The sequence below is a fragment of the Pristiophorus japonicus genome, chromosome 7, assembly GCF_044704955.1.
Source record: "Pristiophorus japonicus isolate sPriJap1 chromosome 7, sPriJap1.hap1, whole genome shotgun sequence".
In the NCBI taxonomy this organism is placed as follows: domain Eukaryota; kingdom Metazoa; phylum Chordata; class Chondrichthyes; family Pristiophoridae; genus Pristiophorus; species Pristiophorus japonicus.
Genome location: NC_091983.1, coordinates 176,354,390 through 176,367,149, shown reverse-complemented (window position 1 = coordinate 176,367,149; position 12,760 = coordinate 176,354,390). Strand labels below are relative to the sequence as shown.

Here is a 12,760-nt window from a genome sequence, read left to right as displayed (position 1 = left end):
CGCAGGTGCGCACGTTGCAACGCGCACGCGCAACGAAGCCGGCAGTCTTCAGACACGCAGGGGCTTAGCCCCGCCCACCTGCAGCTTGCTCCGCCCCAGGAAGACTGCACTGCGCCACGATCCAGGAGGACCGGAGAATTGCAGCAAAATGCACCTGCGAGCCCAGGCAGGTCACGTAAGTCTTGGAGGTGCGCCATTTTCACCTGATGCCGAAACTTGGGCCCATTAATTCTGAACAACACCTCACCAAAACGCCCAGCCTTCACATGTGAGCCTGGAAAGTGAGGGTGGGTCAGGTATTACACCATGGGGGGCTGAGCCTGACTCTGTTCATGCCCAGCTTCTACACATGTGCACTTTCCAGCAATCAACAATGGGAACCCTGGCTGCTATTTCCCCTTCTCAGCCCAGAAGGCCAATTGAAGCACTCCAACTGCTTCTTCTAACTCATCGCAGACCCTACACCAAAACTGGAATTTTTTTGGCATTCAACGGTGCACAATGGAGAAGCTTCTGAACTTTTATTTAAACTAAAGAAACTCCAGAGCTATAACTCAAGGAGATCAAGATGGGTATACCACCACCCCATGGTTTTCAATGTATTACAGCATAAAGTCAAAGTCAATTCCTACCCCCATATAAAAATAATGGAAGCTTCAACTTTATTTTTTCTTATTTAACACCATATTTTTCTTGGTATGGAGATAGTAAAGACATTCTGTAAATTACTACTGCTGAAGTACACATTACCCTGTCCCTTTGATTTTTCTCTCACTCTATAATCTAACTGTCAGTGAATTATTATAATAGTTTGACCTTATCATCTGTCACTGGTAACAGGAATCTTGTGTATTAGGCAGGCTAGAAACTTGCCCAATACACAAGGAAGATATGTTTTGAATAATTTTCTTAAAAAATATGTAGAAAACATACACTTGATTTTTATATAGTGATTGAAGTATTTTGCAATTATTTCACTTTTCAAATATACACAAATATGTGCTGTAATGGTAATATTTTTAAACTTTCTTTAAATGGTTTGGCATGACATTTTAAACACATCATACATTCAGGACCTTCATGGATTTAAAGGCTTTAATTCTCCTTGAGCAAAATATTTTCCGACATCATTTGGCAGTTGACCTCCATTCAATCATGAGGGTAGACTTCTGTCAGCCATGGCATCATTATGTACTGGGCTCCATCAAACATGCTGAAGTAAGATACTAACAGAGGGTGGTACACCTACAAATAACAATGTGCAAAGTTGATCAGCATTCAGTGAACAAATGTAGTTTGGATAAAAAATCTGAAGCCTCAGCTTGGAGAGTGGTACAGGTTTTGCAAATAATCTTAAAAGTTCCTAGGTTAGGGGGGCATACACCTGCCACAGCTTCCACCCTCAATTACTATCCAATAGCCCCTCTGCATATGTGGATGTTGGGTGAAGGCAGGATTGGGCTTCAGTTGCAGCTGTATAGACTAGCAACACACTCTATCAAAGCTCGCCTGTGACAAATGGGTACTTGGGAGAAATACTCTGGAACTGTATCCCAGCAATGGGGGGGGTCAATGCTTCCTGGGAAGGAATAGAAGGAAACAAGTGGGAAGAAGAAAAATCTGAAGGCCATACTAACAGTAGGTTGGAGGAATATGATAATTAGATGTCCTTTTTTCCCCCAAACATTGAAGCCCAGCATTTCAAGATTGCTCAACAGACACCCAGGTATCTCGAATGATGGAAGTTACAAGACTTACCTGCTTCCATCCTGAATTAACTCCATTCACTTGTACTTTAACAAGGTCAGATACCTCCAGATTGGCATCCAGACTGGTACAAAGCAATCACTTCCACAAGTGATGCATATCGTTCAGTTTGCCTTTTTGTGTTGTGCTCAAATTTTTGCCCCGGGGTTTTCCTTCTCCTTTACTGAGACACTAAGATACAGCATTCTACTCGATAGATTACCAGATTTCCTTCCCATATATGTACACAAAGTTTTTTTTCTTATAAATTATCTTCAATATGGGAACACAGTCATTTGATCTAAATCTTGAATGACAGTCGTTTGATCAAACTCACCCCATCCAATCTGAAACATTAAAATAGGCTCTCCAGACCATGACCAAATGGACACTTTAATGTTTAACTACTTCTATACATCATTTTAGGATCAAAGTTTGTAGTAATTGGGGGTTGAACTGTGCCCCAAACGCATTGCAGAAAAAAATGAATCTAAGTCTTCGCCACTTCAGCTTTTATACAGCATCTTGCCCTCAAATCTATTCCCACTCCACACGCAAACACATACCTGTACATCTGTTAATATGACAATGTCTTTCTCTGGAATGTAGGCTGTTGCTGGATTTCTTCCATCAGTTGTGTGAACCAGAACCTTATAATGAGGAGTATATTTCAAATCCTACAGACAAAAATATAACAATCAGTGGTTGTGTAACTAAGCAAACAAAAATAAAGCATTCGGCAGATGCATAATTGAAAAAGTTCTGGCAGAACATAAGCAGAGATTGCTCCTGTGGTTCTCAATGGCCAATTCCAAAGTGGCACAAAGAAACCCCGAAAAAGATGTGGAGAATATTCCTTAAGCTATTATTGCCCTTCCCAAGAAAATCCTAAAGCAAAATATACATCAGAGCTATTTGGCTTGGATTTAAAAAACATCCCTCAATTCTAACAATGCACTGCCAGCAAGGCACTTTCCATTTGTCTATAGAACCATGAATATACTGGGCGTCGATAACAGGCTAGACCAAATTCAACTTTAGGGATAGAATTCAGTGAGTTTGAGATAAAATACATGTAAAGTTAAACCAAAAAAGCTCCTTGCAAGTTTTTGTTTTCGTGCACTGCTTTTCTGCTGCTAACATGTAATGTCTTAGCAACGAGAAATGAACAATACGGTAACAGGTCTCACAAGAGATGCCAGCTAATTCTATAAAGTTTCTTTTGTGCATCACTCTCATACCTGCATGGTTGAAGGATATCGTTCATTAATCCAATCTTCTGGGCCTCTTGCATTCTCATCCCAGCCTACAATCACACCGAGATATCCATCCTGCTTGTGTCTGAAGACCTGTCCTACTCTGTATTTGACAGATAGTGGCCTTGGAGAGCGAGGCTCAAGTGAGCCTAATAAAACAAGTAGAAAATAGCATCTTTAACAAGTATGTACCGGGATTTCATTTGGAGCCTTTGAAAAATTCTCTCAGTGAGAATATCGTTCATTCACCAGCTTACATTTCAAACTGTTACTTCAAATATCTTTCGATGCAATTTTATTAAAGCCTGTAATTTGGGGAGATTGGGTAGCACAGTAGAGTGGAAAGCAGACCTTCCTCCTATCAGTTTGGGCTGGATTCAATTCCTAGCCTCGGAGGTGAAAGAATATTATGGTAACTCGCTATTATTCAGTTCCCCCACCTTCTAAATAGTCTTGTTCTTAGATCAGAGAATCATAGAAATTTACTGCACAGAAGGAGGCCATCATGTCCGCGCTATCCAGTCTAAACCCACTTTCCAGCTCTTGGTCCGTAGCCCTGTAGGTTATGGCATTTTAAGTGCCTCTACCACCCTTTCAGGCAGTGAGTTCCAGACCCCCACAACCCTCTGGGTGAAGAAATGTCCCCTCATATCTCCTCTAAACCTCCCAATTACTTTAAACCTATGCCCCCTGGTTGTAGACTCCTCTGCCCAGAGAAACAGGTCTTTCCTATCCACTCTATCCAGCCCTCTCAATTTTACACACCTCAATCAGGTCTCCCCTTAGCCTCCTCTTTTCCAAAGAAAACAGACCCAGTATTTCCAATCTATCCTCATAGCCAAACTTCTCCAGTTCAGGCAACATTCTTCTAAATCTCCTCTGCACCCTTTCCAGTGCAATCACATCTTTCCTGTAATGTGGTGACCAGAACTGCACACAGTACTCCAGCTGCAGCCTAACAAGTGTTTTATTCAGTTCAAGCATAACCTCCTTGCTCTTGTATTCCATGCCTCGACTAATAAAGTGCAAGTATTCCATATGCCTCCTTAACCAACTTATCTACCTAGCCCGCTATCTTCAGGGATCTGTGGACCTGCATTCCAAGGTCCCTTTGTTCTTCTACGCTTTTTAGTGTCGTACCATTTAATTTGTATTTCTTTTGCCTTGTTAGACCTCCCCAAGTGCATTACCTCACTTATCTGGATTGAATTCCATTTGCCACTGTTCTGCCCACCTGACCAGTACATTGATATCTTCCTGCAGTCCGCAGCTTTCTTCTTCATTATCAACCACACTGCCTATTTTAGTGTCTTCTGCAAATTTCTTAATCATACCCCCAACATTTAAGTCCAAGTCATTGATATATACCACAAAAAGCAAGGGACCCAGCACTGAGCCCTGCGGAACCCCACTGGATATAGCCTTCTAGTCACAAAAACACTCATCAACCATTACCCTTTGCTTCCTGCTTCTGAACCAATTTTGGATCCAACTTGCCACTTTGCCCTGGATCCCATGAGCTATTATTTTCGTGACCAGTCTGCCATGTGGGACCTTATCAAAAGCTTTGCTAAAATCCATATACACTACATCATATGCACTGCCCTCATCGACCCTCCTAGATACCTCTTCAAAAAATGCAATCAAGTTAGTCAGACATGACCTTCTCTTAGCAATTCCATGCTGACTGTCCTTGATTAATTCATGTCTTTTCAAATTAAGATTTATCCTGTCCCTCAGGATTTTTTCCAATAATTTTCCCACCACCGAGGTTAGGCTGACTGGCCTGTAATTACTCGGTCTATCCCTTTCTCCCTTTTTAAACAAAGGTACAACATTAACAGTCCTCCAGTCCTCTGGCACCACACCTGTAGCCAGCGAGGACTGGAAAATAATGGTCAGAGCCTCTGCTATTTCCTCTTTTGCTTTTCTTAACAGCCTGGGATACATTTCATTTGGGCCTGGGGATTTATCCATATTCAAAGCTGCTAAGCCCCTTGATACTTTCTATCACTATGTTTATCCTGTCTAATATTTCACACTCCTCCTCCTTCATTGCAAAGTCTACATTGCCCCTCTCTTTTGTGAACACAGATGCAAAGTATTCACGAAGAATCATATCCACATCTTCCGCCTCCACACACAGATTTCCTTTGTGGTCTCTAATTGGCTCCACTCTTTCTCTAGTTATCCTCTTACTCTTAATGTATCAGGGCTTTCCCTGATTTTAATTGCCAACATTCTTTCAAGCTCTCTCTTTGCTTTCCTGATACCTTTTTTAATTGCATCTCTGCACTTTTTATACTGCTCTCGTGTTTGAGGATATAACGAGCATGGTGGATAGAGGTGTACCGATGGATGTGGTGTATTTAGATTTCCAAAAGGCATTCGATAAGGTGCCACACAAAAGGTTACTGCAGAAGATTAAGGTATACGGAGTCAGAGGAAATGTATTAGCATGGATCGAGAATTGGCTGGCTAACAGAAAGCAGAGAGTCAGGATAAATGGGTCCTTTTCGGGTTGGAAATCGGTGGTTAGTGGTGTGCCACAGGGATCGGTGCTGGGACCACAACTGTTTACAATATACATAGATGACCTGGAAGAGGGGACAGAGTGTAGTGTAACAAAATTTGCAGATGACACAAAGATTAGTGGGAAAGCGGGTTGTGTAGAGGACAGAGAGGCTGCAAAGAGATTTTGATAGGTTAAGCGAATGGGCTGAGGTTTGGCAGATGGAATACAATGTCGGAAAATGCGAGGTCATCCATCTTGGGGGGAATAAAACAGTAAAAGGGAATATTATTTGAATGGGGAGAAATTACAACATGCTGAGATGTAGAGGGACCTGGGGGTCCTTGTGCATGAAACTCTTTTAGAGTCTACCTACAAAACATAAAACATTAAATCGTGCCACCCGACCTGGGTGACACACCAGACATTTACAAGGCCCTTTTTTTCCTTTTTTTTGGTATGAATCCCAAAAAGTTAGTTTGCAGGTGCAGCAGGTAATCAGGAAGGCGAATGGAATGTTAGCCTTCATTGCGAGAGGGATGGAGTACAAAAGCAGGGAGGTCCTTCTGCAACTGTACAGGGTATTGGTGAGGCCGCACCTGGAGTACTGCGTGCAGTTTTGGTCACCTTACCTAAGGAAGGATATACTAGCTTTGGAGGGGGTACAGAGACGATTCACTAGGCTGATTCTGGAGATGAGGGGGTTACCCTATGATGATAGATTGAGTAGACTGGGTCTTTACTCGTTGGTGTTCAGAAGGATGAGGGGTGATCTTATAGAAACATTTAAAATAATGAAAGGGATAGACAAGATCGAGGCAGAGAGATTGTTTCCACTGGTTGGGGAGAATAGAACTAGGGGGCACAGCCTCAAAATACGGGGGAGCCAATTTAAAACTGAGTTGAGAAGGAATTTCTTCTCCCAGAGGGTTGTGAATCTGTGGAATTCTCTGCCCAAGGAAGCAGTTGAGGCTAGCTCATTGAATGTATTCAAATCACAGATAGATAGATTTTTAATCAATAAGGGAATTAAGGGTTACGGGGAGCGGGCGGGTAAGTGGAGCTGAGTCCATGGCCAGATCAGCCATGATCTTGTTGAATGGCGGAGCAGGCTCGAGGGGCTAGATGGCCTACTCCTGTTCCTAATTCTTATGTTCTTATGTTTCTGCAGTATTGAGTCCTCGGTATCTGTCATAAGTTTCCTTTTTTTTAAATCTTACCCTGTATGTCCCTCAACATCCAGGGGGCTCTAGATTTGTTAGTCCCACCCTTTTTTTTTTAAAGGGAACATACTTGCTCTGTACCCTCAGGATCTCTTTCTTGAATGTCTCCCAATGCTCTGACACTGACTTACCATCAAGTAGCCATTTCCAGTCCACTTTGGCCAAATCCCATCTCAGCTCAATAAAATTGGCTTTACCCTAATTAAGAACATTTATTCTTGGTTCACCTTTGTCCGTTTCCATAACTACCCTAAATCTTACTGAATTATGATCACTAGCACCAACATCAAATGTTAATAAAATTGGTATTTTTAGCCAAACAAGATGCACATTGGCTCTTGTTCATTTAAGTGTGAAAACTATCGTTTTCAGCTCAAACGGAGAATTTTCTTAAACACCACAAAGCTGATAATAGAGCAGCACTGAGATAGTACAGCCCAAAGCACCTACCTGTAAATAAGATCTTAAGAGTTTATAGATCTTTGTGTGTTCGCCATACTACACTCTGGCTTTGGAGAAGTTACAGAGAAGGGCTGCTCAATTTATATCATGGATTAGACACCCAAGCTGGAGCAACAAAGAGATTCCAAGAAATCTAATCCTTGGAAATTAGGGTTCACTTTATGTCAAGTTGTTTGTGTGACCAGGAGCCGTGGACTCAAATTCACAACAGTGAGGGTGAACAGATAGTTTAAGTTTAGCTATTGCACACAAAAGTGATGAATAGGTGGGATAGACTGCCCAGTGAGAAGAAGTATCAGTGAATTCAAGAAGGAGCTGTATTTTTATTTTGGCAAAAGTGATTAGGGTGTATAACAGATGAGAGTAAATCATGTATGTTTTGAGCTCTGAGACTAAATATTTGTTCTTTTCTGGTGCTCTACATTCTTATGTCCCCAGGTACCTGCAAAGTATCCTTCCTTCTCTTTCAATAGAAAAACTTCTACTGCTGGGGACTCTCCAAGAGGATCTTCATTCTGGATAGATCTGCAGAACATCAGAGAACAGATGAGATTTCCTGGAAAACTCTTACTCCAATTAATAAAACTACATGCATTGGGAAGAGCTGAAAAATTCCAGTACCCAACTCATAAGGAGGAAGTTACTTCCCAGCTTAGGTGAGAAGAAGCAAAACGATTCAACAGTTACTTGTCCCGCCAACTTGTTAATTTTAGTTGTTTTCTTCTTGAGGTGCATTTTGTTCCATTTCATTTCAGGAGTAACTTTTCTCCAGTTATGGTTTGCAGTTGCATTAATTTAAATGAAGTAACTTGTAAAACATTATGCAAACTAGTGCCCAGTGATAGCATGTGGTTATAGTTAGTTCTCTGCAACAGTAAGGCAGCAGCTATGCACCATATCACCACTGAAAATATTGTTCATCCTCCATAAACTCCAACTTGCTCAAAACTCTGGCACATGACTAGTCCCATACCAAGTCATGTATCACCCTGTCCTCACTAACCTAAATTGGCTCCCTACTACCAAATACATTAAACTTAAAATCCTTGTCCCAATCTTTAAATCCTTGAGTCCCTCCAATAAGCAATTTGGAAGCATAAAATAGAGCAAGTAGAGTGACCAAAGAGACAGTAACCAGAATAAATTACATTTATATTGCACCTGTAACACGAAGAACATCCCAAGATGCTTCAGAGAAGTGCTAGGAAAATGGAGCTTGGGCCAGGAATAGAAGGCTTAAGAGGGGCGACCAAAGGATTGGTCAACGAGATGCGTTTTCAGGTTTTTAAAGGAGAAGAAGTGGAGATGTGGAGAGATTTAGGGAGGGAATTGCAAACAGTAGGACCCAAGTAGCTGAAGGCTGTGCCACCAATGAAGGAATGAATGGGGGTTGGGGAGGGCTGCACAAAAGTCCAGATTCAGATGAATGGAGTGTTTGGGGCAGGAGGAGGGGATATAGAGCTGGAAGAGGTTTCAGAACCAAGATGGGGTGAGGCCATGAATGGATTTAAAGCTGAGAACAAGGATTTAAAATTGAATGTACTGGGGAATAGGGAGCCAGTGAAGGTCAGGGGAACAGTTTGATGCATGACTTATTATGGGACTGGATATATATGCCAGAGATTTGGACAAGTTTGAATTTATGGAGGGTGGAGGAAGAGAGACCAAAAAGGAGATCAATGGAGTATGATAGTCTGGAGGATGATGAAGACACATGAAGTTTCAGTGGCAGAAGTAGGAAATGTTGTGAAGATAGTAGTAAGCAGTCTTTGTGGCCGAGAGGATTATAGGATCCGAAACTGAGCTCAGGAGACTAGAAAATCCCCTGTTTTAGGGATGGAAATCAATCTTTCTGGGAGAAATAGCATGGAACCAGTTTCCACCCGTTTGTGTGTGTCAGAAGAGCAATTGGATCTGGGGCACTTCTTCCAACTCCCATCTTGATGTCACTTTTATGAGCCTGACTGGTGGGATCCTGGGCTGCTCCGGAAATCCCACAGCAGTGCTTCCTGTATGGCCAGTAATAAGTATGCTTGCGTAATGCAGGCTCACTCACTGTAGAGGGCTAAATGTGGGCTTCACTTTGCCGTATTCAAACCGCAATCAATCCCAGAGCGACTTTGCTATTAAGAAATCAAGTCCACCAGCAAGGGAGCATCACAAAAGTAAGTTTATATCCTTTAAACCTCTGGTCAAACTGCTCTGAATTCCTGTCAGATCTGCAAGGCTGGCTCTCAAGCAACCAGAATTTCTAGGCTAGGATCGAAGAGAATGCCGAGGCTGTTAGTGGTCTGCTTGAGCCTGGGACGGTGGCCAAGAAGGGTTTGTGGCAGGGGCTGCAGATGATAAATTCAACATTGGGGAGATCAAAACTAAGAACGTTCCTGCTCATCCAAGGCTGGATGTCGGATAAGCAGTCGCGGGGTCAAGGGAAGTGGTGATGGAGTACAGCTTACATATCGGAGCTGATCCCATGCAGATGATGTCACCAAGGGGCAGCATGTAAATGAAGAGGACAAAGCTATAGATAAGTCTAAGGAGAGATAAGTACACACAACTATCTTCCTGAATGAATTTAGATTATGTGCTGTCAATAATAGTGTTTAGGCGCTCATGCCAGTTGGATTGCTCAATATCATACCTGTCGCTTAAACTCCATTCTTTTAGCCAGTCCTTCCATGCTTGTAAATTTAAGTAAGATCTTCTGAATTGGTTCCAATTATTGAGTAACCTTTTTAAAAAGGAATTAGAAAGATTCAACATATTAAAGGTGTGGGAGAAAAGAGAGAGAGAAATGCAGACGAGCTACATATTTGTGAACAGGCCCTGATACATGAAACTCAAAGTAAATTCTTATGTGTAGTCTTGCAAACGTGTGGTATGCTGGGAAATGACTTTCCATACATCATGTAACAATGCACATCTTAATTTTTATAAATCATTAGGTTCCATAGTAACATAGTGCACACCACGCTATGGCAGAGTGGTAGTATGCCGATTCAGGCCAACAGTTCCCCACACCACAACTAATCTCACCTATGCCCTGGAGTAGTAGTAATTCTCCACAGGAGAAGCAAATTATTCTATCCCACTCCCTCAGCCTTCCTGGCATTTCAACTAAGAAAGGATATGTGACCCCAGAAAACAATAATAATACCATACAGCAAGCACGGACAGCAAATAGCACATTCAAATTGTTCACACACATTTGAATTCTTACATTTTTCAACCAATGGCGGTAGTGAATATATTTACAAGAAACAAAATAAATCCTTTGGACACCGTTGATAGTTATCTCATTCATAATCAGAAATACAATGAATCTAGCGATGGAATGGTTCAATGATTATGATGTTCACTTATAATCTCATAGATTTTCAGCCTATTAGATCGCAACCTGGATGTTAGTACTGTAGTAGATATCTAAACTCTCAGTGACTCTTCTGTGTATTATGCCTGCAAACCAATACAGAACCAGCAACCACATTCAAATTGTTCACACACATTTGAATTCCTACATTTTTCAACCAATGGCGGTTGGGAATACATTTATAAGAAATAAATTAAATAAACCAGTATTTATTACATTTCATGGGAATCTTATTTCAGGAAAAAAAAATGATTAACATGCATTTTGCAGTGCTGTCACTTACACAGCCGGTTTAATTGGGAATTATAAGGGCATATCGCACAAATGCTGACAGAAAATTAGAGCTTCATAAACATGCCTCATTAACATAATTCTGGCAATGGCTAACATTTAAATCTGCTCACAACTTTCCGTTGGATGTCATGTTTCAGCTACACTACACAAAAGAAAAATGTTGCATTTTGCTTTCACAGCTGTCAGCACGACCAAGTTTGCTGTAACAGAACTTGTACACTAACTTTTAAAATTTGGCTATGTTTTTTCTTAAATGCTTACTCAAATATATTTTACTTCCCCAATCACAAAGTGAAGTAGGGCACCAACTTGGCACAATGACAGCATACTGTCGTGTACTTCATGTTGGATACACTAAAGACAAAGGAGCACCTTTCATTTCCTTCTTTATTCATCCATCAGCACGACAAACAAATAGAAACAGTACTTTAGCAGCACAATAGTTTACAGCACAGAAGGCGGCTATTTGGCCCACAAAGGCTGTGCCAGCCATTTGCTAGGCCTACCCAAAACAATCCCACCGCCCCACTCTCTCGCCCTTTTGGAAGAGACCACACCTGGAGTTTTGGAGTTTCTGGAGTATACAGTTTTGGTCTTCTTATCTGAGAATATATTTGTCATAGAGGGCGTGCAACGAAAATTCACCAGACTGATTCCTGGGATGGGGAATTGTCCTATGAGGAGAGATTGAGTAGACTAGGCCTATAGGTCATCCAAAAGTCGGCAGCCCGTGTCCCAACTCACACCAAGTCATGCTCACCCATCACCCCTGTGCTCGCTGACATTGGCTCCCGATTAAGCAATGCCTCAATTTCAAAATTCTCATCCTTGTTTACAAATCCCTCCAAGGCCTCGCCTTTCCCTATCTCTAACCTCTTTCAGCCTCACAACCCTGCGAGTTGTCTGCGCTCCTTAAATTCTGCCCTTGTGAGTATCCCTGATTATAACTGCTCAACCCATTGGTGGCCGTGCCTTCAGCTGCTTGGGCCCGAGGCTCTGGAACTCCCTCTTTGCCTCTCTAACTCCTAATATAGCCTAGGATAGTGATAATGTAAAGGACAAAGAGAGGAAAGAATTCATGAAATGTGTACAAGAGAACTTTCTTGATCTGTGTGTTTCCAGCCCAATGAGGAAGGAAGCAGGGCTGGATCTAGTCCTGGGGAATTAAGTGGGGCAAGTGGAGCATGTTTCAGTAGAAGAGCATTTGGGGAACAGTGACCTTATCATCATCAGGTTTGGAATAGTTATGGGGAAAAGAACAAGGTACAATCAAGCCTAAAAATACTTAATTGGAGGCAGACTAACTTCACAGAGTTGAAAAGGGATCTGGCCCAGGTGGATTTGAATCAAAAATTGGTAGGCAAATCAGTAATTGAACAATGGGAGACCTTCAAAGAGATGGTTTGGATACAAGGTAGACACATTCCCTTGAGGGGAAAGGAAGGACATCCAAAGCTAGAGCTCCCTGAATGACTAAAGATAGAGGTTAAAATGTAACAGAAAAAGGAGGCTTTTGACAATATACGATCCAGAATACAGTAGAGAACCAACCTGAATTACAGAAAGTGCAGAGGAGATCAAAAAAAGGGAATTAGAGGAGCAAAGAGAAAATATGAGAAAAGATTGGTGGCTAAAATAAAAGGGAACCCAAAAGCCGTTCGTAAACACTTTGGGCTGGATTTTCAGTTCGGACTATAGCCTCAGTTAGCGTTCATTTGAGCATTGGAGCTTAGTGACCGGGCCCACAGCTTTTAGCGCCCCAATGGAAAATTCATTAGAGGCTCACTGGGGGTGTAAACCAGTAGCGCCTGGCTGCTGCTGATAACTCCGATCATGACGCAATCTTGGTGCAACATGCATGCTTGCACCCCGGTCGCTAAATTTGGTGCGTGCACCT

General features: G+C 41.9%; 1 protein-coding gene across 1 annotated transcript in view; it reads right to left on the bottom strand.

Annotated features, from left to right (window-relative positions):
• Nucleotides 1-291: 291 nt before the first annotated feature.
• The window catches only part of LOC139266909 (uncharacterized), a 39,273-nt gene continuing 26,804 nt past the window's right edge, over nucleotides 292-12,760 (bottom strand). The window contains exons 3-7 of the mRNA XM_070884533.1: nucleotides 9,841-9,930; nucleotides 7,642-7,724; nucleotides 2,988-3,151; nucleotides 2,313-2,423; nucleotides 292-1,245 (exon numbers count right to left, since the gene is read on the bottom strand). Of these exons, the coding sequence (XP_070740634.1) occupies nucleotides 1,150-1,245; nucleotides 2,313-2,423; nucleotides 2,988-3,151; nucleotides 7,642-7,724; nucleotides 9,841-9,930 (544 nt within the window). The 3' untranslated portion in view covers nucleotides 292-1,149. The remainder of the gene's footprint in view (nucleotides 1,246-2,312; nucleotides 2,424-2,987; nucleotides 3,152-7,641; nucleotides 7,725-9,840; nucleotides 9,931-12,760) is intronic.